This window comes from Diadema antillarum, unplaced genomic scaffold, assembly GCF_040938485.1.
Source record: "Diadema antillarum isolate AM-2024a unplaced genomic scaffold, OU_Dant_1.0 seq00000845_RagTag, whole genome shotgun sequence".
NCBI lineage: Eukaryota > Metazoa > Echinodermata > Echinoidea > Diadematoida > Diadematidae > Diadema > Diadema antillarum.
The window spans coordinates 893,591-919,093 of NW_027271719.1; the positions used below are offsets into that span (position 1 = coordinate 893,591).

At 39.8% G+C, this 25,503-nt stretch overlaps 2 protein-coding genes across 2 annotated transcripts; both read left to right on the plus strand.

Annotated features, from left to right (window-relative positions):
• Nucleotides 1-713: 713 nt before the first annotated feature.
• LOC139740247 (uncharacterized) lies at nt 714-10,993 on the plus strand. The gene is made up of 7 exons (XM_071650828.1): nt 714-783; nt 5,817-5,978; nt 6,855-7,033; nt 7,633-7,719; nt 8,004-8,150; nt 8,607-9,052; nt 9,772-10,993. Exons 1-7 carry the CDS (start codon nt 714-716, stop codon nt 10,991-10,993), a joined length of 2,313 nt encoding a protein of 770 aa, XP_071506929.1.
• A 1,061-nt stretch (nt 10,994-12,054) lies between these two features.
• Nucleotides 12,055-21,705, plus strand: LOC139740248 (methylosome protein WDR77-like). The gene is made up of 8 exons (XM_071650830.1): nt 12,055-12,061; nt 14,718-14,903; nt 15,647-15,788; nt 16,831-16,951; nt 18,813-18,939; nt 19,859-19,970; nt 20,721-20,795; nt 21,303-21,705. The coding sequence occupies exons 1-8, from the start codon at nt 12,055-12,057 to the stop codon at nt 21,436-21,438; spliced, it is 906 nt and encodes a 301-aa protein (XP_071506931.1). The 3' UTR covers nt 21,439-21,705.
• Nucleotides 21,706-25,503: the final 3,798 nt, after the last annotated feature.

Consider the following 25,503-nt stretch of genomic DNA (forward strand, 5'->3'; position numbering starts at 1 on the left):
CCCCCCCCCCCCCCGGATCCGCCACTGGAGTAGACTGGCTATCATCATTAAAAAGTTCAAGGGGCATTTTCTTTTGTAGTGGTTTTAATTTGTTTCACACTATAGTGGCATGCACCGACAGTTAGCGGGGAGATTTTCTTGAGTTTAAAACTTCGGGTTCCTCCGACATTTTCCACTCTGGCTTTTGTGACGATTTAGGTCCAATCTCCGTCGTGTGGCGATTTCCAAGACGCGTAAAGCAAGTCGTAAAGTGTCTAAGATACAGCGGTTAGTTTTGTTCTGTTTTGTATTGATTTGTCTTGTTTTCGTTTTCTTTTTGAGTCATCAACTTATATTTTGGATTATAGGAGTCTCTTACAGGTTCAGCCTCGATTTATCCCTCTCACGCATAATAATTATCGGAGTAGCTACCTGCTCGATGCACAGAGCCAGATTGTTCAGAAGATGCAATCCCTAAAAACTTACTTCAGACAGTTTCACTGAGGGACAATAACGCAACGCACGTAGGTGGCGTCATTTCGACTCACGGATCGTAAACCGCACGTATAACAACAACAACAACAACAGCATGTGTTCACAGCATGCAGCAGAGATGTGCATGCTAGCTGCTGCAGTATTAAATGCAATGCGTGCTGCATGAGTGTAAAAAAACGTGTGTAATAAAATTTGCACAACACTCATTGGACCACCAAGTGCAGTGTCGGACTGTGAAGATGTCTTCGCCTGAGCAAAATGTTCCAACAACGATGGAATCGTACCTAGAGGCACTGCAACATAATAGAGGTAAACATGTATCAAGTGGAATAATCATAGTGTTAAGTGGTTTGGTGAGAGAAGTGTTTGAAAACGTGTGAAATTGATCGGAGCTCGCAAGAAAAGGGCACGGCACGGTGTACGTACGGTACGTGTACCTGCGCCTGCCGCTCGCGCTCGCTCGCTGAGCTGGTGTGGGCCGCCCATGATGCGGGATGCCGAGATGTGCAGGGGGGCATTTCATGAAGCATTTTGTCCGGCAACTTTGTCGGACAAATTTTCTCTCAGCCAATCAGATGCAAGGATTTCAGTAGCTTTTAACAGTTTGTCAGACCAAATATCCGACAAAACGCTTCATGAAATACCCCCTGGAGATTATGCCTTCAGCATCAGTTCGCGGATTGATTGCGTGCCGTGGCGAGCGAGCTAGCCAGTAAAAATTTAAATACAGTTGTAATGGTTAGTCTGGTACGTAGTTGTCTAGACTAGTCTAGCTAGGCACCCTAGCTAGATCTAACGTTAGGACTCTAACATTGTTAGATAAAAATAAAGATAAACTCATATTGTAACGTATTGTAACAATTTAAATTCATATCCTGTCTTACTCTTAGATGTGTGTGAGGGTCCACACACTCACACACATTTCACAGTACGATAATCTTCAAAACTTGAAGCTGCACTCTACCTGGAAGAAGAAGAAGAAGCAATACATCTGCCTCTCGCCTCTTGTTTGTGTTTCGGTGGCCTCTTGTTGACTGTATATTAAAATGGTCGGTAATTTATACGGTCGGCCCGGCCGAAATCGAATGTAGGCTCCGGTGATTGTGTCGTCCGCCCCTCACAACAGACAGACGGGTACATGTCAGTTCGGGAAACCCACTCACAAGGGGGGCCCCTCCTTATAAGTAACCCGTCCCCCTTATAAGTAACCCCGTCCCCCTTATAAGTAACCCCCGGGGCACCCCTTATAAGGAGTCTCCATGCTTTTTTGCAATGCAACGCGAAAATGAAAGGACTGCAGCAATTCGCTTGATTATGTCCATAAAGCTTCACAAGTTTCCTAGTTACTCACGAAATTTGAGCAAAATCGGTTCGAGGGGTCACATCTAAAATCATGGATTTAAATGCGATGTCAAACGACCCATGCGAATGCTGAAATGCGAGCGATTACTGGCGCGAGTGTCGCCAGGCGCGGCGGCGCGGCAATGCTTGAGTGCAGACGTGGCGACTGAGTACGGAGACTTTCGTTCATTCAGGTGGCTTTATAAAGTTTATGTACTCAGTCGCCATGTCTGCACTCAAGCATAGCCGCGCCGCCGCGCCTGGCGACACTCACGCCAGTAGTCGCTCGCATTTCAGCATTCGCATGGGTCGTTTGACATCGCATTTAAATCCATGATTTTAGATATGATGCCTCGAACCGATTTTGCTCAAATTTCGTGAGTAACTAGGAAACTTGTGAAGCTTTATGGACATAATCAAGCGAATTGCCGCAGTCCTTTCATTTTCGCGTTGCATTGCAAAAAAGCGTGGAGACTCCTTATAAGGGGTGCCCCGGGGGTTACTTTTAAGGGGGACGGGGTTACTTATAAGGGGGACGGGTTACTTATAAGGAGGGGCCCCCCTTGTGAGTGGGTTTCCCGAACTGATGTGTATCTTTTATAGTAGTCATAGTACAACAGGAGGCAGATTTATCGGGCAGTCCGTAGCTTACAAGTCAATAATTACAACTCCAGAACTGGAGTAGAGACTAGAGTCTACATGTACCACTGGCACTGATCTCCAGTCTTGTCTATGTCTAGGACCAGGAGAACTCAAGATCATTGTTGTCAAGAAATAGTCTATGACAACATAGGGTCCACATTAGGAAGTGGTTCCATAACATTTGCTGTCAAAATCGTAAAATCAGCCCTATCGCAATGCACCTGCATCTGTGCGTTAGCAAGCAAGCAAGCTAGCAAGCTTAGTTAGGTTAGGGTTAGGTTTTGGTTATATGGTTAGATTAGATCTAATCTACTCATATTGAGGGTCATTAGGAAGTCTTTCTGAAAATTATCGGGAGAAAGGAAAAGGAAGAGCAAAGGAAAAAAACGGGAGAAAGGAAGGACAGAAGATGCTATGCTGTGGAAATCGGCCCCGTTGCTGTATCAATCGCGTGTATGTCCAAACGCTGTTTGGTGGGGCTGCATTCACGAGTATTACTATTAGGCCTATTTTGTGGAAGAAAGCCCCACTGCCGTGCTTATGTACATGTACCGTTGACGCAACTCGGTGGGGCTGAATTCACAAGTATAAACAGGCAAACTGTCATAGTTAGTACGCAACGCAGTGATGGTGCCTAGACCTATTTCACGAGTGTGCCTAATTTTGCTCCTGCGACAATAGCTCCCCTGAAACATCTGCACGCTAAGCCAAACATTAATTCTACCCTCAGATAGCCCAAACCCTTATCCTCACATCAAACTAAACCTAAACCACAAAACCCTGTCACAACCCTTAAACTCTATAAAACACACACAGCCACATTAGACTCGTCTACATTACACTTCAAGCCCCCCACCCCCATATGTTATTTTGCATGTAGCATGTCATGGGCAAAACTTTCATATGTGTCACTCCTCCTCCCCAATCCCCCCCCCCCCCATAAATACCCCACCACTTGCCATATTAATGTGTGCATCCGTGCATAAGCTAACGAGGCCAAGGGTACTTTAGGGTAGTCTAGTACTAGGGAGGGGCATCATGGATATTTTTCTTCTCTGGGGCCTGCTACTAACGTGTACTTTGTTGGTTATTTTTAAATACAGTACTCTCCGCGTAATCGGGTATCGCTTAAACGGGTACTCCGTTTAATTGGGTAGTAATGTCAAAATCAGTTCCAATGCACATTGAAATTACCTGATAATCGGGTTGCCTCTCCGCATAAATGGGTAAATAATTTCCTTGTTATCTACTTTCTACCCACATTTTATAGCAGATATAACACTTTAAGAAATCATGAATGTCAAATTTTCCACGACTAATCGCATTCTCTGCTTAATTTGCAAAGAAGATGGACCATTTGGGGAGTGATTAATTTTGTCCATAAAAAGAGTGTAAATTATTGCTCGTGACTGAGTAAGTGCAAGGTATGTATAATGTGCCATGCAAGCATGAGTGTTAAGCATACAGTGTACACTAGGTGTGTGGTGCAGTGTACAATGCATGTACATACACACTGCGTGTGTCAATTGTGAATGAGACGCGTTCTTCTGTTAATCGGGTACTCCGCTTAATCGGGTAAGAAACGCTCTGCCCGAGCCTACCTGATTATGCGGAGAGTACTGTAATAGTAATAAAACACTCTCCATATATTTAGGATCAATGCATCTTGCGGTCTGCAGGCGGGCAGTCACATGTAGGCCTATACTGTAATACAATTTGTATTTACTTGCATACTGATGTACAACCTGTTTTGATGTTCCAAGTAGGCTAAAGGTTGTTTGCCCTTTTAAGTACTATGGCTGCACACATTTGTGATGAGTTTACTGGCAGCATTTGCTTGTTTTTCCAACGTGTTCTGTAAATCTCCACAGAAAGCTTGTCAATGTCAGTGTACTAAGATAAAGTTTTTGGTACCCCTGCAAATTTTATTGACTGTACCGGTACTGTAAAAGTGGACATTTTTGCGGTGTTGAAATTTTCGCTCATTTCGCGCAACCAGAAGCTAGCTAAGCACACTTATATTTTCGCTTGTCAAATGTTCCAGTAGTTGATGTCTTAATTCCATGGAATTAAAAGCACGCAAACTCTTCTAACATGGCCAAGCGCGAAAAATTAGTCGTGCGAAAATATCCACTTTTACAGTATTGCACCAGTACAGATTCCATTTCGGACCAAGAGTCACAGTGACAGAAATTGAAATTGATCCTGTTTGTTTTCGTTAATAACCATAAACGAAAAGTGATGAATTTCTGGTGTAGATCATGCTCACATTTATTATTCTAATACTGTAAAAGTGGATATTTTCGCGTGACTAATTTTTGCGCTTGGCCAGGTAAGAAGAGTTTCGCGTGTTTTTAATTCCGCGGAATCAAGACATCAACAACTGGAACATATGGCACGCAAAAATATTTGCGTGCTTTTATCTTCGCGCTAGCTTCTGGTTGCGCGAAATGCGCAAAAATTTCGATACCGCGAAAATTTCCACTTTTACAGTACAGAGTAAAACATCCCTGTGTTCATTACCGTACACACATACACTGTACATGGTAATGGTATAGAATACAATGGGTGCACTTTTGGACAACGGCAGCAGAATTAGACAGTTTGGTTCTTCTTACATGTAGGTTAGAAATCTGGATAGGTCTGACTTGGTGGCTGATGGCATAATGCAAATTTGTACTGTATTATTACTGTTTAAACTGAAATTCTGGCAAACAAGATCAAGTAGCATCAAAATTTCACTTTAAGAATATCATGGTGTATCCACCTCCACTTCAGAAGGTACAAAGGAAGAGTATGATGTTAACCATGCATTGATTTACCAGTATATGATTTTCCAGAATCAGCATGTTTAATTCCAGTAGCAGGAAATGTGCATTTGTGTTTTGAGAATTTTAGCACTCTTGCTGAAAGAGGTATACATGATAAATATATCTTAACATAATACACTTCATGTTTAACTCTGAAAAACATTATTGATCAGTCAAAAATGCTAAACATAAAGATGGCATGAGAAAAGAGAAAGCTAATAAAAAAGAACAAATTGCAATTCTCCAAATAGACTTGAGATGATGGTAGATACATTTATATTGTGGAATTTTACATTATGCTAAACACACTCCAATCCGTGAAGAGCTATTTTTACCACATGACTAAACCAAAGCTTTTATCAATTGTCATTGAATTTTAAATCCATGCATGATAGGTGATGTAGACGAAATTGATTACAAATATTATGAAGACTTGCACTTTAGCTGAAAAAGAATCTAAATGAGAAAAAAAAAAGTATTTCCAGTGTTTAATAAGTTACTGAAAGGAGAACCAAACTGTCCAATTCTGTGCTATTTCAGGGCCAGAAGAGACGCGCTCGATCGAAAAGCTGGGTTTTGCTGTTCAGTTCGCACCAACGTTCGGCTATGTTGCCAATGTGGAAAGCGCGGAGCGGGTTCGTCGAGAATATGAGCTAGTTACTGGGACCAAATTTTCAACATACCGACAGAGCAAGGACTTTGGCAAAGAAGGTAAATACCATCCTTCATTTCTCTTGCTTCAACTAAGTGTGGCCGTCTGTACTTATCACATGTTGATGTACATGATTATATTCAGGGATGCTAGTTGTCAGGCAAAAGCCTGAATTCAGGCCCTGGTAGTATCAAAGTTCAGGTCCTTCTGTGTGCAGATGTATTTCAAGCCCTCTCTTTAATTCTATTAAAAAAAAAGTGACATCCCTGCTTGTTTTATTGAATGTTTAGGACAGTGTCACATGGTGATGCTATGTGTGAGCGTAGAAATATGTAATACCATTGATACATATTTATACGGGATGCGCCAGTAGGTTGAAGAAAAGATTGGCAGGGGTTAGAAGTTTCTGGTACTGTACTAGAGTGGAATGTGCAGGCAGTATTGTAAAATGAGTCTTTATGAGAATGGTACCATTTGGGAATCACACTAAGAAGTGATTGCTGCGAAAGTGACGTCACTATAGTGTTCATATTTGCCCATATTCTGATACTGTTTCACGCAGAGCGTCCTTTATTGGAATTTTCAGTGTTTTAAATGTTTGTTTTGAAATTTACACAGAAATGGGACATAGTGCTTCATGAAGGCAAGCAGAGAATAGAGCTAGCATAATTTTTATACTTTTTTAGTTTCTTTTTTATAGATATAATCTGCTGTACACAAACAACAGTCCTTTTTGAGCAGCCTAGCATACATCTGTACATCTAGCCTAATAAATGTTCCAGCTTAAACCACATGTTAGTGTGGTGGCTATGCTTTCAGCAGCCAAGAGCTCCACCTGAACTTCTACCTGACAATCACATTCTTTTATTTGTTTAGTTTTATGTATTTTGAAGTCGTCTTGAATATTTATGTCAACAATCCATTCGTTTGGGCAGGCTTTGCCATGGCACATCACAAGATCTGTTGGGAGGACAGTGCCAAGCTGCGGCAGGGTCACATCGCATTTGACCACATGCCCTACATCGTCATTGGCATCAAAATGCTGGACTGCAAGCATGGCCGTGACAGGCACCTGGCCAAGAAGCGGCGGTCTTTGGAAGCCATCAATAATGAGGTGTGCAGCAGTCATGACAAGTGATTTAAAAAAAAAAAATAATAATATATATTTGAGTATGTGTCTTGTTACTTTGACTTTGATATTGTGGATGTTTAGACATAAGGATGTCTCATTCTATGTGCCTCTGCTTCATGTTGTTCAAATCAGTGGGGCCTGTTTTGTGAAGAAGTTTACAGTGTGCACACAAACAAAAATGTATGAAAAGTATTTCAGTTCACCCATTGCAACAAGACTGATATACATGTACTGTCATGGCATAAAAGCTAGGAAACCTACATGTTCTGTTGACTATACTTTGCCTAAACATGAGTGTGTGCTACAATTCCCTATTCAGATAACTCACCGGAACCAATATAGGCTGAGGGAGGTATCTGTTCTGCATTGCAAGGATTATTAATCCTCAGTTGTTTAGCAAATGCTTTAAATTTCAAAAGAACTTGATGTCCATTGAGGATGGATGTTTGATCATTCATCATATGTTGTGCTTCTCACAATGTTAAATATAAGCCAGTGGGTCGAGTTCGTTTATGTTTTTGCTGTTTCATTTTCCTCCTCACGCTGAACTGCAGCCAGATGACAGCCGCCAGCAGGGCAAGCAAAAGCGAAAGAGAACTGTTGGCACAAAGCTGGATTGCCCGGCCCAGATCACCTTTCGGGACATCCTCAAGTTTCCAGGCTATGCTGTAAGTCTTACTGTTCAGAACAGATGGCACACCGCATAGAGTAAATTGCTTTCTAAGTCTGCATGTATCATGTCGTCATCTGCTATGTGGAAATGCGATGGTGGCTGGAAGGACGATTTTTGAATGCATTTTGGAAATGTACCTCTTGTCCCATCCTCCCAAAAGAATTAATTGATTATTGATAATCAATTATAATTTGAGATTTCAAATACATTTATGTATACATGTGCACTTTAGGCAACATGTAATGAGATGCTCATTTTGCTTAATATTACTCTACCTAGATCAGCGCAGACTCTGTATGGAGGCGGAAGACCACATCAGAGAAGTTACGTAAGAATCTGGCCAGCGGTGTACCTGTGCAGAGGGAGAGGAGGATCTATGTCAAATTCCCAAGTAAAGATGAACACCAAGGACACGACCTTGCCTCAGTAAGTCCTGTATGCATCATACATATCTCGAGGATGATGTTTCGCAAATAAATCCGTAGTCCTTTGTTCCTCTTTAACCCGTTAAGGACGAGTCCCGAGTATGCTCGGACAGGTGTCTATGGGAAATGTGTATTGCAGCAAAATCAGCCCGTCCTCAATGGGTTAAAGAAAAGGGCACAGTGACATCATGTCACTTTCAAATAAGAACTCAGTTTTATAAATCCATGTGATTCACATTTGTGCACATTTGTGATCATTTTGTATGTATGAGAATGACTTAGAGTAGACTAAATTAACATGATTTGTCTCCTGCAATAGTTGCAATAAAGGTGAAGGTACAGTATGTCAGATCCTTTTAATTGTATCAAAAAAAAAGAAAGTTGTGTTTCTGACATTGATGACAAATGTTGGCAAGAAGTAAATGTGACTGAAATGTTGTCTTGTTGATGCCTGTAGATTCCTGGCCGCAGGAGTCAAGAGGAAGACAAGGTCCTGGTGAAGATTGAGATGCTGGTTCAGGAAGCGAGCGCCATACCCAATGTTCAGAGCCATCTCCAGGGTGTCATGGAAGAAGAGGGTGGAGTCATCACTCAGGTGCAGAGTGAAGAAGGTGGAGGCCAGTCGGAAGAGGGCAGGGCAGGACCGGGTGCAGAAGGAATGGGCGGAGCACAGGTGGTGACTGGAAGAGGGCAGAGTGGTGACGAGCGGGACAGAGTGGAGGAGCAAGGCACGGAGCTAGGCACACCAGGGCGTGGTATTATCGAGGAGTATGAAGCAGAGAGGGATAGAATGCTACGAGGTGGAGCAGATCCGTGTGTACAAAGGCAGCGGGAATCAGTGGAGGGTGTGGTGAGACAGAATGCACCAGCTGTCGCTCCTTGTTCAGCTGACTGTGGGAACAGGTAAGATATTCTGGCTGGCCTGTTCTGTTTCCATCTTGGTTACATCATGCTATACTGTGAATTGATATGGTTTGATCTCCCCTTTCCCTTCTGTTTTTCTTCGAAATAATCAATGATCTCAGGAACAAGATCTGGTAATATGGAGTGTTATGTTGGTCACTGTCAAGTAGATTGTTGAGTTTATATCCAAGTTATTGATGACAAGGTTTGCAGTGATGATTTTTAGATGGACCAGGAAAATTGAAAATGCCACGATGCTCTGGTAATTCAGTTAATCTATGTTCTATTAAAAGAAAACAAGAAAAGGGCCATGATCTATAAAGATTGCTGAAGCATTTCATTTTGTTATTTGCATTAGCTCCACATACATTTCTTTCCATCCATGACACCAATGTTGCCCTTCCCTCTAAAAAGGTTGTGACAACATCATGCTTCACAATTATGTAGTTATTCCTATCTTAGAAGAAATACTGAAAAGTTTGCTCTTGACCTCACTTGTCTCCCCCCCCCCCCCCCCAATCATACCTCTTTGGGTGTACTGAAAGCCAATGTAACCTGTAACTGTATTGCTCCTGTTAAGTACTGCAAAAGTTTTACCTGTTCTGGCTCTACAGCAGAGATACTGTCTATAATGATCATTGTATTAAATGTCAGTGTGAGAATTTGTGGTAGAAAGCTTCACTCAAAACTGGATTTCTCTTTATTTTTTCCTTCATCAGATGCCCAAGAGAAGACACGCACCAACCTCAGACACCGATCAGTCAGGCTGAAGGTGATCCGGCTCCAGTTCCACCAACCCCAGCACCCAGCCGAGCTGCTAAGTGCAGGAATATCCTGCAGCATCTCATCTCGCAGACCTACGTGATCCAAGAAGTGTCTATTCTGGACCAATTATGTGAACAGCTGACAGCGGTGAAGATGAGCGTGGATGCTGCAATGCAGCAGGAGGAGCAGCACATATCCCTGGAGCAGATGCTGAAGGACAATTCCTGCTGTGAGGATGAGGAGGAATGTTGTGGAGACGTGCAGGAGCAGAGTAAGGAGGATGTTGATGCAAGGAGAAGACTAGAGAACACAGAGAATCCATCAGGGTGTGGTGCGAGATGCAACATGAAAAAGCTGCCTAAGACCACAGTGGCAGAACTCAGTGCTGACTCCAGGAAGCCCCTGAGCGATGTCACCATGCTGCTGGCCCAGAATCTTATCCAGGAGAAGTTCCCTTCCGTGCACGGTTTTGAGGACCCTGCCCTTGGGCGGCACCTTCTTTTCTCAGCAGCGCAGGGAGAGTTTGGACAATTGATGCAGGATGGTAACCACCACTGGGTGTTTGTGTCATCAATTGGTTGCACTACTGGTGTGGTGAAATACTATGATGGCTTAGGGGCCAGGACGATACCAGATTTAATCCGAAAGCAGATAGCCCGCGTTGTCTGCTCTCAGGAAACTGAGATCATTGTGGATGTGCAGTCAGTTCAATCCTGTCCAAATGTCTTTGACAGTGGACTCTTTGCCATTGCCTATGCAGTCAGCACACTGCACCAAGAAGATCTTGGCCAGGTATCTTACAATGTGACATTGATGCGTGACCACCTCCTGCAGTGCTTGCAGGAAAAGTCCATCCGTCCCTTCCCAGCCGCCAGTGAGAGAGTGTCAGTGCAGCAAACGCGTCAACGCTTTCTCAGCATGGAAGTCTTCTGCATGTGTCGCATGCCGTGGAATGCCAACATGCAGGAGTCGCGCATGAAGATGGCGCAGTGCGAGTCGTGCGGTGAGTGGTGGCACTCAAACTGCTGTGGCATCCCAGACGAGGTGTTTACCAGTAACCAGCCCTGGAAGTGCCCACGTTGTGAGGATGTCCACTCTGCTGTGGCTGCCCTCAATTCCTTGCAGGCCGCAGTGTTTCCAGAGGCTGTCTCCAGTTCCACAACAATTACGCATTGAGGTTTTCACAGATGGCATTACTACAAGAGGCCAGTTTATGGAGTGTTCAAAATCATGGGCATTATTTTTCCTGATGAAACAAAAAACAAGTTCTGCAATTTGCGTGTTCATTTGATACATTTCAATCCTTAGATCTTACTTTTAGGAGATAGTTTGCATGGTGGGACTAATGCACTGGCGTAAAATTTACTGTTCACTGGCATAAAATTTACGGTTCAGCACAGTGAACCATAAATAGTACGCATGTACATTTTCAATCTTTTGAATCCAGTTTACATGTGTTGTCACTCAAACAGGCAAGTCTCATATGTGAGCAGTGTGTCCGGAACAACTTTTTATTTTTTTTTTAAATTAAAGTAGAGTAACTGGAGCCCTTAAGCATTCAATTTTATGATATCTTGAAGAGTAATATTTTGTGAAACATTTCTCCCAGATCCATGACACGTATATGTAGTATTTTTCTCACTACAGCCAACATATCACATTTACAAAAAACTACTAGTAGTACACACACACATTTATACTACTCTCTCATGCTTGAGGTTTGTCAAAGGGGATGGATACGTGTAATGTTAGACATAAATTGTATTAACATGCATGTATCTGGCCGGCCAGCCATTTCCATGGTTTTGCTTCAGCTTGGATGGCACCAAACGCAGCATAATGAACACGGTCATATTTTTGCACTGCAAATTTAATGCGATTAAGATCAAGTGACAGTTTTTTTTTGCGTGTTTAAGTTGAGGCCCAATAGTGATGCACAGAATTCGCAAAACTTAAACCCTCTTAGAAATGATGGCATTTGCAACAGTCTGCTCAAAATATTCTCTTTGTGCTTTCAATTACTAAAATATATACAGCAGGAAAAAGCCAAACAATCAGAAAATATCACAATAATAATTGACATTCTAACAGAAAATTTTTATGAGATGCTTAAAAGTGTCTGATAGCATTAATCCCCCCCCCCCCCCCCCGAATCTATGCATGAGCGACCTGTTCCCCAGTGTTCCAGTGTACCCCAGTTTACCCTTCTAAAAACCATGCACAGAATTTACATGTAGATGGATGGTAACTCCAGCCATTTCAAATACACACCATGGATGAAGCAATTACTGAAATAAACTGAAATTTGTCCATTTTCATAGCAGTGTTATTGATGTTGTACAGTGTCAATTGCCGACCAGTAGCATTGATTGTTTGAGAAGATAGCATTATAGTATGTAGAAGATAGCACTATAGTATATAGAAGATAGCATTATAGTATATAGAAGATAGCATTATAGTATATGGGCAATTCCGCGAAAAATGTTACCTTTCCTAAAAATCATAAATCTGCAATAATTTGAAAAATATATGAGCTACAGGGACAAATTTAGTATCAAATGCTAGAGCTTGTCTAGTTCTTTCATTTGAGTGGTATTTTGATATAATTAAAGTGTATTTAGGCATTTTTTTCTTCAAAAAACCCATTTTGGGGCAAAATTTTTGATAATTTTTGTAAAAACGCACAATCTTTGACTCTCATTATTCCATATTCAGAAACACTTCAGCATTTGTTTCAAAGTAGTTCATGGTTAAGAATGAACCAAAAAACACTAATATTTGCCTTGTCTGAGATATGGACTGTGTTAAAGTATGAATATTGGGACTTTAAAAAGTGGACAAAGTTGTAATGTCCGTAACGCTAAAAATGTAATGTCCGTAACGCTACATTTGTGAACCTGTAGAGTAAATGCTGAATGTGTTGCACACCATTATCGATCTACAACTTAAACAGGACCAGAGCACTCATTTCAGAAGAAAATTCCTTTTACTTAATGCTCTGATTCACAAATTTCTCAAGATATCCACATGGAGGTAAATAATCGTGTCCAAAAAATGTAATGTCCGTAACGGCAAACGTTTTGTGTAATATCTACCAAATGATTTTTATTAACTGATCAAAACTCGGACTGTTGACATTTCAGGATGACTGGGTTAGAATAAACCATGAATGGATTAAGAATGATTACGCTGAGTTGTTGAAATAAGCCCACAAAGTCACCCAAAATTCTCTAAATGTAATGTCCGTAACGCTGGAATTGCCCATATAGAAGATAGCATTATAGTATATTATATATATATAGTATATCATACGTACAATGTAAAGTGCCTTGCAAGAATACTTTCCAATCACAGTGCAATGTACAGTAGTGATCATGATTTGGCCAGTTGAAGAAAGAAAAAAAAAATGAAAAAGAGAATTTATGAAACAATCGATGAGGCTGCTAATTGAATGTTTCATTTGCTAAATTACATTTGCTACCTCTGAAGTTATTGTGCAACGTCTTTAGAGCCATTCCCATTTTAAGCAATCACACATTAACCCCTCTGCTTCCTTGCTATAGATTTTTACAAAACAGCTGTGACTGAAAATGTATAGATCTCTGATTTTTAAATTACAATTTAGCTTGATGCAATACCTTTTGTACATCAATATATTATGTGGTACATTTTGCCAAAGAGATTGTGTGCTGCAATAAATCAAAGAAAATACCAGATACTGATTGTGTCATTCCTCAGTGCTTGTGTCAGTATAGTTTCACCCTTGGATTGGAAGTAGTGCTGATGTTGATAAGAGAAAATTTGATAATTTTGTCAGAGTGCTCTTTTTTACACAGGATTCAGTATTTATGAGCTTTGTTCAAAGTTTGTGGAAGGAGTGTTTCCTTTCTTTTTTTTTCTTTTTACTGTTTTGTCTTTGATATTCTTTAGTCTTCGTTTTTTGTTTTGTTTTGTTTTGTTTTGTTTTGTTTTGTTTTGTTTTGTTTTGTTTTGTTTTGTTTTGTTTTGTTTTGTTTTGTTTGTTTGTTTGTTTGTTTTGGGGGGGGTTGTCCACAAGGATGGTATCGTATGTTGCTGTTGATTGAGAAAACAACTTTTGATATGGACATCAATTACAAAAGAAAGTTCAGAAGAGAGCTGATTTTTGGTGTGGTACTGTAGGACAAGAGAGAGAAATTGGAGAGAAGAATAACATGAAGCAGAGAGAGACTGATTGATAATGACTGATTGATAATGATTGATTGATAATGATTGATAGTGACTGATAATGACTAAGTATTAAATGAATATGACAGCATAGCAAGGTTTGTTGACCATTTGTACGAAGAGAAAATAACACAAGAACTTTTTGAAGGTTATTTTTTTTGTGTGTGTCATTCTTTGAGTAACTGAAAGGTATTTGGATTTGCAGATATACATACATGTATGTAAGACTTTGTTCATTTTTGATGAAGAGTAGTATTTCAGTCCTGTGACGACTTGCATTGCATCATAACAAGTTTTGTATAAAGCGTACTTTTGCAAGATACATAACATGTCCTTTATATTGTGAAAAAAACAACAACAACACAAATGATTTGTTTGCCTCCTAAGTTTGCCTCCTTTATCATACACAACACTGCAAGAGAAAAGAAGAAAAAGAAGATAGGGGAAAAAAGGATGATAGGGACTCTAGATTCAGTCACCGGAATGGCCCTCTTTGTACTAATTTCATAATGCCATTGATTTTGTGTAGAAAAGGTTGCCAGTGGTAACTACATAATCGCACATAATATGATGCCAGACATGCATGAGCCACAAAAATAACATATTAAAGAGAAGCCAGGTTTAGGTTATGTTTCTAGGTCCCCAAAAAAAGGATTCTATATGTCATCCATTCTTTGTTTCCCCTCCCTCGCAGATGGGTCCCTGGTGCTGGCTGCCTCGGGGCTCACAGGACGCCTCTGGGCTGGCTCCCTCTGGTTCTTTGAGGACCCGGCCAACGCTCCAGAGATGGACCGCAGCAGCGCAGGGGTGCGGACTGAGGCGGGGATCACAGACATTGAATGGATCGATGAAAACAGGCTAGCTATCGGATCTGACTCCGGTAAGTGATTTGTGCCCTTGATTATTCAACTGTCCATGTTGATATTTTCGTGTGATTAATCCTGCTGAGCGGCTCAAAAACATATTCGTGGGTTCTTGAATTCACACTGTGCAATTTTCAACCCATTCAAAATGTACAGAGGAAATTGTGAAGATTTTTTTTTTGCGGGTTTTAGAATTCGCATTAGCCAGAAATAGTGTGATATATGCAAAAGGTAATGTACCATGAAAATTTCTGCGTTAACAGTATAAGATAGGCAAGCACCAGTCCTTGTACATATCTCATTTTGCCCAGCATTCTGGTGAGCATGAAAATGTGTAAGAGATACCAGATTGATTATTTCACTCCTCAACAGGATCGCCTCATTTTACAGCTGGTACATGAGAAACAGTTTTAAAGCTATAAACTTTATATTCATAACTTTAAAATGCTCGACAGACATCAACAATTGAACGTAAAGCAAATGTACATAACATCTTCAAGATTTTCATAGACTTTTTGAATGACATTTTTCATTCAGCTGGGCTTTCATCCATTAACATTATTTTGTCAGTTACCAGATAATGGTTCTGGTACCTACAAACAAATGTAAGAGACCAATTACAGAATAACTTTGTAATACATTTTTGTGATAATATGTGGCTTTTTGAATTATAGAGAGCCTATTCCTCTGCAATACAGTGAAAATTTATAAGCTATAGAGTTCTACCACAGGATTGTGTATGTCTTCCTGACTATCACAGGTGCCATTGAGATCTGGCAGCTGGAGAACAGTAGAAGCTCTTTCCGCAATCTCTTCTACCTGTACGAGCATGACAATGCTGTGAACTCGGTCAGCGTCAACTCCAACAAGACCAGGGTAGTCAGTGGATCATCAGACAAACTGTGAGTTTTAAAAGACGTCATGTGTATGTACTTTTGACTCTTTCTCTTGGAAGTTGATGAGGTACTGTGTTACTTGCTTTTAATTTTCTGCATTCATTTCTACTGGTTTCCTAAAAAAAGATGATGATTTATTCTTGTTTGATTTTAAGAGTGGACCAGTTGTGAAAAATAATGTTAAATTCAACATCTGAGACTCACAAAAATGTTTCTCAGAATGCCATTTCTCACTGCGTCATTTGACAGATCTGACCCCCTCCAAAAAAACAAAAACAAAACAAAACAAAACAGCAAAATCATAGCGACTTGTAGCAAGATGCACATGTCATAAGACGTAATATGGCTAGATTGTTTAAAGGGTGTGTACAGTTCTGGTCTAGGTGAGGATTTAGCTTTTAACGTTTTGCAAGATACATGTATTCAGAAACCACTCTATGAGATGTCAAAGAGCATCCAATTCTAAGGGATATTAAAAGTTTATTTGATGAAATCGGTTTTGAAATGGCTGAGATATCCAAAAACAACGTGAAACAAAGAGATCCTAATAAAAGGCATGGCCTGTCGCCTTTTATTATTATCATTTTTTGGATATCTCAGCCATTTCAAAACCAATTTTCATCAAATAAACTTTGAATCCAACTTAAAATTACATGCTCTTTCATATATCATAGGAGGTTTCTCATTATCTCACTTAGGAATGTTTAAAACATGAACCCCACCTCAACCAGTACTGTACAGTCCCTTTAAAGTTGATATATAGTGTATGTATGTGTGTAGTGTCCCCTAAAAACAAACTCTTAAAGAGTGAAAGGGGTTGTCACCTACTCCATAAGTAGAAAGCAGTTATCTCTAAACAGTCCCTACATTATGGATCTATATTGGTCATGTTCAGATGAAACCCATTTTGTGAAGTCGGTACTGCCAACCCCATGAGAAGAAAGCAGTTATCGATTCTCTATAGATAATCCCTTCACTATGGATCTATATTGGTCATACTGTGAGAGTAAGTAATTGCCATGGTTACATGATTTTTTTTATTCTTCAGGGTCAAGCTGTGGGACCTTTCAACCCAGAGGTCAATAGGGACCCTCCATGCCCACACTGCCAAGGTGGAACAGGTGTCCTGTAGTCCCAATGAGCTGGATGTCTTCATTTCATGTTCCCAGGTGTGTGCAGACTCACTCTCAACTCACCCTATAATAGCTCAATCAGGATTCAGTTGTACTACAGTTGAACCTCTCGTATCCGGACAAGTCGGGACCGGGGCTCATCCGGATAAGGGATTTGGCCGGATACGGGAGACTCAATGCTTTATACATACATTGTATGTACATAGTATACATACACATGTACAGTAGCCCATTGTAGTACCACATATAGTAATGTGTATACTGCAACCTTTTCATTGTTACACTCAGTAACAGACCCCAAAATAGAGGTTCGTGTTTGCGAGAATGAAATAATTTTCTTTTATAAATTCTTGGGATTATTTACCTAAATAACTATGAAGAAATGTATCAAGTATATGTAATTCATGTGTGTTTGCGTAGGAGTTCTCAAGGAGTTTGGAATCCCCCTTTCCTCCCGTAATTATTTAAAAAAAAATCACGGCGAGATTGCGTCCGTATAATAGAGAGATCCGTATAACAGAGAGGTCCGTATAATAGAGAGATCCGTATAACAGAGAGATCCGGATAAAGGGAGGCCGGATAAGAGAGGTTCAACTGTACTTTGATTCCCTGTTAATGTATGTCCATAGTGTTATATTCCACTGATAGTCGAGAGACCACAAATCAGTCATTTTTAGGAGGCGAATCTTGAGAACATGGGCAGCATGGTTACTGCTCTTTTATTGTGATGATGAACTGCAACATAATCCATGATGTTCATGAGCGCATGAAATATAACACCAGTGGACATAATGGCATCATGCTACACATAGCTCCAGGGAAATTGTAGTGTCTGGTGTATTCAGAATTAGGGTAGCACATGCCAGATGTCAGATGGAATTTTGTATGTGGTATGTAAATGATCAATGCAAATGGAATTTTGAACATGGATACAGGGAACCAGAAATAAATAGTGTGTTTTCTCTGCCTCTTGAATCTCTTGTATCAGCGGTTCACTCTGAGCCCTTCTCTTTATCATGCTAGAGATTGTGCCTTTACAGAATAATATTACCAGGGAATCACATAAATGCTACTTTTTTACTCTTATTTTTGAACTGTGATGCAATATTAGTCATTTCACCAGATGACCAGGATAAGATCAGTAATTTGACCCTGATGGCCGCCTTTTGAGCTGTCAGCATTTGTCACCCTGCACCACAAAACCAGCAAAGAGTCGCCAGACATGGATTTCTAGTTACGGGCAGATTCTGAAAGAACATACTCTAAGCTTTAAAATGATGTGTAACTCAATTCAAATGGACCCTCCTAATCTATCTAAAGCTTGGAAAGAAGGCACATACTCTGAAAAAGTGTGAACTGAGAAAGGAGGCTCTGAAGTACAGGATCTATTCAAGCGCCTAATCTTTACCAAGCCGTGCTAGCTGTGCAGTGAATGGGACAAAAAACAGGATGTAAACCACTGTAGCAACAACAATGAAGGGATTATCAGATTAAGCTTAAATTGAGGATGCTCTATAAACACATTCTGTCCATGAGTAATGCCAACTTCAAAAGCAGTAGCATTATCCTTTCAAAAGTTGTTAGAGTTGAAAGTGAAGAGTGTGCAAAGGATTTTCAAGAAATGAAAAGGGCCCTCTAAGACCTACCTGATCACACTACTCTACCAAAAAAAGGTTGTAGAAAAACTGCTGAAAACCCACTTTCCCATTCATTTCATGATCTCAAAATTAACAATGATGTAGAAGAAGAAAAGCTCTTTCAGAAAATATGGAAAACTCAAAATTGACTTGGTTTACCTGTTTTACTTTTTTTTTTTTAGTTCTCACATAAAATCAAGGGGTGCGACTTTTTGTTGGTTTTGTATACATTTGTGACTTTTTACTACTCAATCTCCCAGGATGGTTCCGTCTTGCTCTGGGACACTCGCAAACCCAAGCCCGCCAAGCGGCTGCCACGCCCTCCCTCAGCTTCACTCCCCACAAGCCTGGTGTGGAAACCTGGGGAATCCTATGTCATTGCAGTAGGTAGGTGCACCATGTAAGGGAAGGAAAGGAAGATCTCTTCCCTACTTTCTTGTTATTTGGTTTGACAGCTATTTTATGCGAATTTTTCAGCATTTGTGTCACCAACTGCGCCGACGCAGTTGGCCTGGGAACAGCTGTTATGTAGACTGCTGCATTCTATCAGAGAAAAGGAGATGTTTAGAGATAGGAAGGACTTTTCAACTGACCCCTTTTGAACTCACAAAAAAAAATTAACTTCTAAACAGGGTTCAACACTAGCAGTGGCCCAGGGCCACTAAAAATGGATGTCGGACCACCAAATTTAAAAAAAGGTTTAATATGTTGGTGGCCCAATCAGGCAAGTAAAAGATACTAAATGAATTGATATGTTTTCTTTTTTTATTTTGGGCCAATGCATTTCTTTTTGGGGGCCACCAAAATTTCAAATTTAAAGATTTTAGTGGCCCAAACAGGCCACCAGAGTAAAAAAAAAAATAATGTTGAGCCCTGACTAAATGTATGGTCAGTTCTTTGACAGTGATGTCATCACGGGGCTGTGTGTTTTTTGTCAACATGCAAATTGAGAATTAAGCTGTCTTTTCTTCCCCAACCTCTCCCTATGCTGATGATGTGAAATTCCCTCGGATTTTAAGGTTTTCTGATCTTACCAATGCCTAAATTGCACAATCTCCATGTGAAATCAGACTGCATGCTATCAGCTGCAATGCAGTGGAATCTCCAACTGTACTCTTACCACCATAAAACTATAAAAGCAAAGAACCTGTCGGTGTACAGTTCCTATGTCATTTTAGTACTGATGCTGAGAGGATTAAGTGCCTACATGTTGGATGTCACATGTCAAATAGGAATGCCCTTGTTTACTTACTTTGTTGGAGGATGAATGATAGTTGATTTTGCTCTTTTCTGGCACCCTTTGCAGGAGATGAAGGTGGGAACATTGCCATCCAGGATGCCCGCAGCCAGCAGAGTGCTGCGTTTGTCACATCAGCTCACACGAGGGCGGTGCACAGACTGGCATTCTCAGCCAAAAAGTAAGTGAATGCAGTGCTTCATTCCCCCCAGGTTGATAATGCTTTCTGAGAGTTCAAACTCTTGGGATTTACATTCATCATTTCCTTGCATTTTGCAAGTAGTCTTGAAGAGGAAATGAAAATGACTCTCATTTCCCCTGTAATTTTCTTGACTAAAGAAAAAAAAATTGAGAGATGGCAAGATTTACGGATATAAAGAGAGTGTGTGATTCAGTCACCTCTTCAGATGGTGTTGTTAACCTCTAATAGTATTTGTATTGTTAGTAGTAGTAGTAGCAGTAGTAGTAGTAGTAGTAGAAGTAGTTACTAGTAGTAGCAGTAGTACTGTAGTAGTAGTAGTAGTAGTAGAAGTAGTTACTAGTAGTAGCAGTAGTACTGTAGTGGTAGTAGTAGTAGCAGCAGTAGAAGTAGCAGCAACAGTAGTAGTAGTAGTAGTAGCAGCAGTAGTAGTAGCGGCAACAGTAGCAGCAATAGCAGTAGTAGTAGTAATAGTAGTAGTAGTTGCAGTGGTAGAAGTAGTAGTAGTAATAGTAGTAGTAGTTGTAGTAGTAGTAGTGGTAGAAGTAGTATTAGTAATAGTAGTAGTAGTAGTAGTAGTAGTAGTGGTAGAAGTAGTAGCAGTAGCAGTAGCAGTAGAAGTAGCAATAACATCATTATTACTGATATCATTATATTTAGCCATTTGCCTCTCACTTGTAAAGTTGTGCATCTTAAAAATGAAAAGTACAACTGAATTTGTTTTCACCCCAGTCCCCTCTGGCTTGCGTCCGTGTCTGATGACTGCACGGCTGCCGTCACCGAGCTGCAACCCGAACTCAAGCAGATGTGAGTACATGAGGTTCAGTTTGAGTGGAGTTGGGCGAGTCGTATGTTGTACAAAGAATTAATTTTGTATACATGCTGCAAATATACAGAGCATCAGTGCAAGTGAATCGCATTGAATCAACATGAGCAGACCTTTACCAATAATGAATTGGAATGCGTAATGTATATTTCACTCTGCTTCTCTCTCTCTAACATGCAAAATACACTCATGTAAAAATTCACTCAAAATAAACACATACAATGTACACACAGAGTAAAGTCAAATTTTCTAATGTAGATTTCTTAACGTAACTTTCCAACAGTTGAATGAGTGAATGATATATTTTTTAAAAATACCAACTTGAAAACCCAAACTTGGCATGAATATCGGGAAAAATAAGATGATGCAAACAGCTTACTCTGTATCACACATGATCTAGAGTGCTCCATGAGCAGAACATAAGCGTCTCAGCACTATTATCAGAACTGTGTTTAATCTTGACAACTTTTTTTTTTCTTATCCTACAGCTATCGTAGCTATGCACACAACGACTTTGTGCACGGGGTGTCGTGGGACACGCTCAGCAACCAGCTGCGGACTTGCGGATGGGACGGCAAGGTGATTGCGCACGACATAAATCTAGCGACCTCTATGTCACCCTGAAGTAAGGGTGTTCCATTTCCCCCCCCCCCCCAAGTCTTTATCCCAGCTGCTTGATGAGGAGCTGCCATGACTTTGGCGATGTGTATAATCTCATCAAAGAGTGTTCATCACGCATGTACAAGTGCATCTTGTCAGAATGTTTGTTGGCAGTGGAAAAGTGTGATGATCTTGTATGCTGAGGATATTTGAAGGTAATATTTATTAGTTGCTATTAAAGCCAGAATGGATCAAAGTGCAGAGTTAAATCAGCTAGCAGGTGATCTTTAATCTTGTTCAGCAGTCGTGCGTAAACTTCAATTTTAATGCTACTCGGCGCATCAGCGTTAGGGAAGTAAACGGTAAAGAATCCTGTATGCCCTGTTTCCCTTTTACCGTTGTTATAAACAAAGTCTGAGATGGTACCATGCAAGCTGAGACTGAAATTTTATGTTATCATTCACATGTAAGATGTTTTCATGCAATCTTTGGTATTGAAATCACTTTTTAAGACTTAAATTTTGTGTTATTATTCACAAAGATTAAAAAAAAAAAAGAGTTACTTTTCCCCCACATTCTCACAAATGTAGTTTCTGGCAATTTCTCCTGCTGTAAAAGTGGAAAATTTTGCACATTTTGCATGAACAGAAACTTGCAAGAAAATGAAAGCATGCAAATATTTTTGACTGGTTATGATGTAACACTATTTAATATGTTTGGTAACGTGTAATTAAAAACATACAAAATTCTTCTTACCCGGCTAAAAGCGAAAAATTCCTCATGGAAAATTTCCGCTTTTAAAGTAACTTTTAAATCTCATGCGACTATAAAGGATATCTGGATGTGAATTTCAGCCTCTTTTTCTTCTGTGATCACGTATTTGCCAAAGGTGACAAACCCAAACAGGCATTAGTTGTGTCTTTGCTGAGCGAGGTCAAATTACCGTATTATCGTATTGGAAAAAAAAGGTCTCAGTCACATAGTGACTATATTCAAGACCAATATGTTCATTTTATACCAGTTTTCTTTTCTACCACTCTCACAGGGAACAGACATTTGACAGTTACTTTGGATATGGTCTGCTAGACTTATGCTTGGTTTTGATAAACATGTAATTTGTTTAAGTGATTCCCAATAACAATGTCAAATCATTCCATACATACTGTATACAATGTGCACTGTAGACAGATGTACGCAGTGCCCTTGGTGCATTCAGTAATCCAAGCAAACTGGAATTTACTATTGTAATGTATTGGAGGTTCCTCCATTTAATTTTGTTGTGTCAGTCCAGTGTATCAATGAAAGTGTATCATGCTTGTGGATGACAGTCAGGCAGTCAAGATGTGTGTCACAAAGTCAACAATGAGAGAGATATCCTTGTCAGCAGTGTGTGTGTGTGGGTGTGTGTGTGTGTGTGTGTAAGAAGTATTTATTGGTAAACCAAATGATATAAAGTCATGTTAGGAAAATGTTTAAAACATGAATAAAACTGAATATCTGTCTCATTCATAGTGGTTGTCACCTTTCAACTACAGACTAGTGTGAGAAGGGTCCCTTTCCTTATGTATAGGTCACAGTTATTGTTCAAAGTACAAGATGCATTATGTAACTAATACAGTCATATTCCCCAGACTACGTGTATGTTCCCGGGAGAATGCCATGTTCTTGGTGAGGGTTGTGTGAACATCACAAAGGGAAGAAATCTGTTAGACAAGAAAGTTTTTTTGGTCCTTGTGCTGTCATAACGTACAGAATTTGCTAAGAAAGTTCAGACAACATGGTATTCAGGTTTGTTTGTTTGTTTGTTTTTTTTCACAAGAGTGATACTATGGTGCCTGAAGGTGATAACATCCATACGCCCCATCCCTCTGTTGGTCATATCTCTCAGTAATTTGTTGTGTTTTGATACTCATGACCAACACTGTGTGTATCAAGACTGATGGTATGGATGAAGGAATGCATAGCCGATGATATTCTGCTGTGTGTGAACACATGCCTGCTTGTTCAGTAATCTTTGCATCTCGGATAACTTCACACATTAAAAATTGCTATTGTGCATGGAAAATCAACCAGTACTGGCTGTAATTAAATATTCAAAATTGACAAAGATCTCATTGTATCCATTGTGAAGAATCATTTATTTTCTAGATTTTAGTTTTAATTTCACTCCCTGTTCGAGTTGGTTCCATCAACATAGAGTAAAATCAGATGAGACAGAATGACTGAGGTTCCATGATGAATCAGACCTAAAATAAGAAAGTGAGGGAATTTGAAACAGGGATTTAGAAGGAACCCATATGCAAATCAGACAAAGCGTTAGTGATGATGTTGTGACTTCGCAAGTCCCCAATTCATGAAAATCTCAATTTTCCCTGTTTTGTATATCAAAGAGAAAAATAAGCAGCCATCACTTCAAAAGTTTGGCATGATGCTATAACTTGGCAATGACAACTTTTCAGTCAGAGTGAATGTACAATGTAGTTGCTAAAATATTGAGAGAAAAAAAAAGAGAAAAAACGATTTGTATGATGTAATTTTGAGCACAAACCAGTTGGATAGTTGAGAGTTGAAATCATCATCACGTTTACTTATTTTGCACGAGGCTGAAAAAAGAGAAATTGAAAACAAATGAAAACTTCAAGTTCATGACTTTCTTGGAAGTATCATAGTGATTTAACTTTTCATCACTCTGTTTAGGCTGATTTTACGAGTCAACCTCTCCTAAATCGAATCTAGTTGGACTGAAGAAATAGCTTCGACTTAGAGAACATTCAACTTATGAGGGATCAAAGTCAATAGCATATATAGAGAAGAGGACTTGAAAAGACCTTCGACATAGGCAATTATTTGACTTGTGCGAGGTTGACTTAAAGGGGAAGGCTAGTAACTGATCAGTGGGAATCAGTGGGAATGCTGGAGGATGATTGTTCCAATCCTTGTGGGATTCATTTAAGAGAACATTATATATCTGTTGTGTGAAAATTATTTGCTTCAGAATGGTCTCATATTCAAGTAATGTGCAGTTTAATGTTTCCAGGATAGCGTGCCTGGGCCCTGTTTTATGAAGAGTTGAAATTGATTATATAGTTGATTTCAACTGTAAGTCTATGGCAGCCTGTGTGATGAGGAAATTTAAAATTGCTTTTATCTCTTGATAAAACGGGACCCTGGTCAGTGACGGGGCATTAATCTGCACATTACTTGAATATGAGACCGTTCTGAAGCAAATAATTTTCACACAACAGTAGATATATAATGTACTCTTAAATGAATCCCACAAGGATTGGAACAATCATCCCTCAGCATTCCTACTGATTCCCACTGATCGGTTACTAGCCACCCCCTTTAAGCAAGGTTGACTGTATGTTTATTAGCCTAAACTTAACGACAGGGTAGAATTTCACATCAACAGACAAGAATACTGACCACTTGGGGAAAACAATGTGTATTATTCAATCAATCTCAAAGAGCTTTATTTCCAAGTTCTTATGTGATGCTGCAGACAAGGAAACAAATCATTAATATACCATTAATGGGACTAAGAATTTCATTACTATAGAACTTAAAATGTATTCTATCTCTTTCTAGCGCCACAGAAGGGTGAGATTCATAAATTCATACACGTCTGCAACATACACCGTAAAGTACACCTCCGAGAAAAACGAATCAAAATTCTGAAATTCAAAATTCACAAGTAAAATTCATGGCATGTAAATGAAAAGTGAAATACCCATATGAATGAGATTATTCAGAGAAACAAAGAGATAAAAATATAGTAATGGCACAGCATTACCATAAAGACATTATACTTTATTTGTTCAGAAAGAGTTGATAAGAAGTGCCTGTATGCTCGAATATACACGTAATGATATTTAAATGCTTTTCCCCCCTCAATACTCAAAAGAGAAGTAGCCCATTAAAATCTATGCTCTCAAAAAAACAAAACCTACATTTACTATGTGGATTGGCACACTGTTGCAAGTATTTCGCTCAATACATGTACTGTAAAACGAGGAATGTTCGCGTGCATTTTAATTTCGCGAATTTCGCGAGCGCCAAGATTTGCAAAATTAAAATGCACGCGAAAGT

Bases quoted from the DNA above. Each gene is read 5' to 3' on its own strand.
- LOC139740247 (XM_071650828.1), top strand. From the start codon at position 714: ATGTCTTCGCCTGAGCAAAATGTTCCAACAACGATGGAATCGTACCTA. The intron at 784-5,816 runs GTAAACATGTAT...CAGGGCCAGAAG, and splicing joins GGCACTGCAACATAATAGAG to AGACGCGCTCGATCGAAAAG. The intron at 7,720-8,003 runs GTAAGTCTTACT...TACTCTACCTAG, and splicing joins TCAAGTTTCCAGGCTATGCT to ATCAGCGCAGACTCTGTATG.
- LOC139740248 (XM_071650830.1), top strand. The intron at 19,971-20,720 runs GTAAGTGAATGC...TTTTCACCCCAG, and splicing joins CTGGCATTCTCAGCCAAAAA to TCCCCTCTGGCTTGCGTCCG. The intron at 20,796-21,302 runs GTGAGTACATGA...CTTATCCTACAG, and splicing joins CAACCCGAACTCAAGCAGAT to CTATCGTAGCTATGCACACA.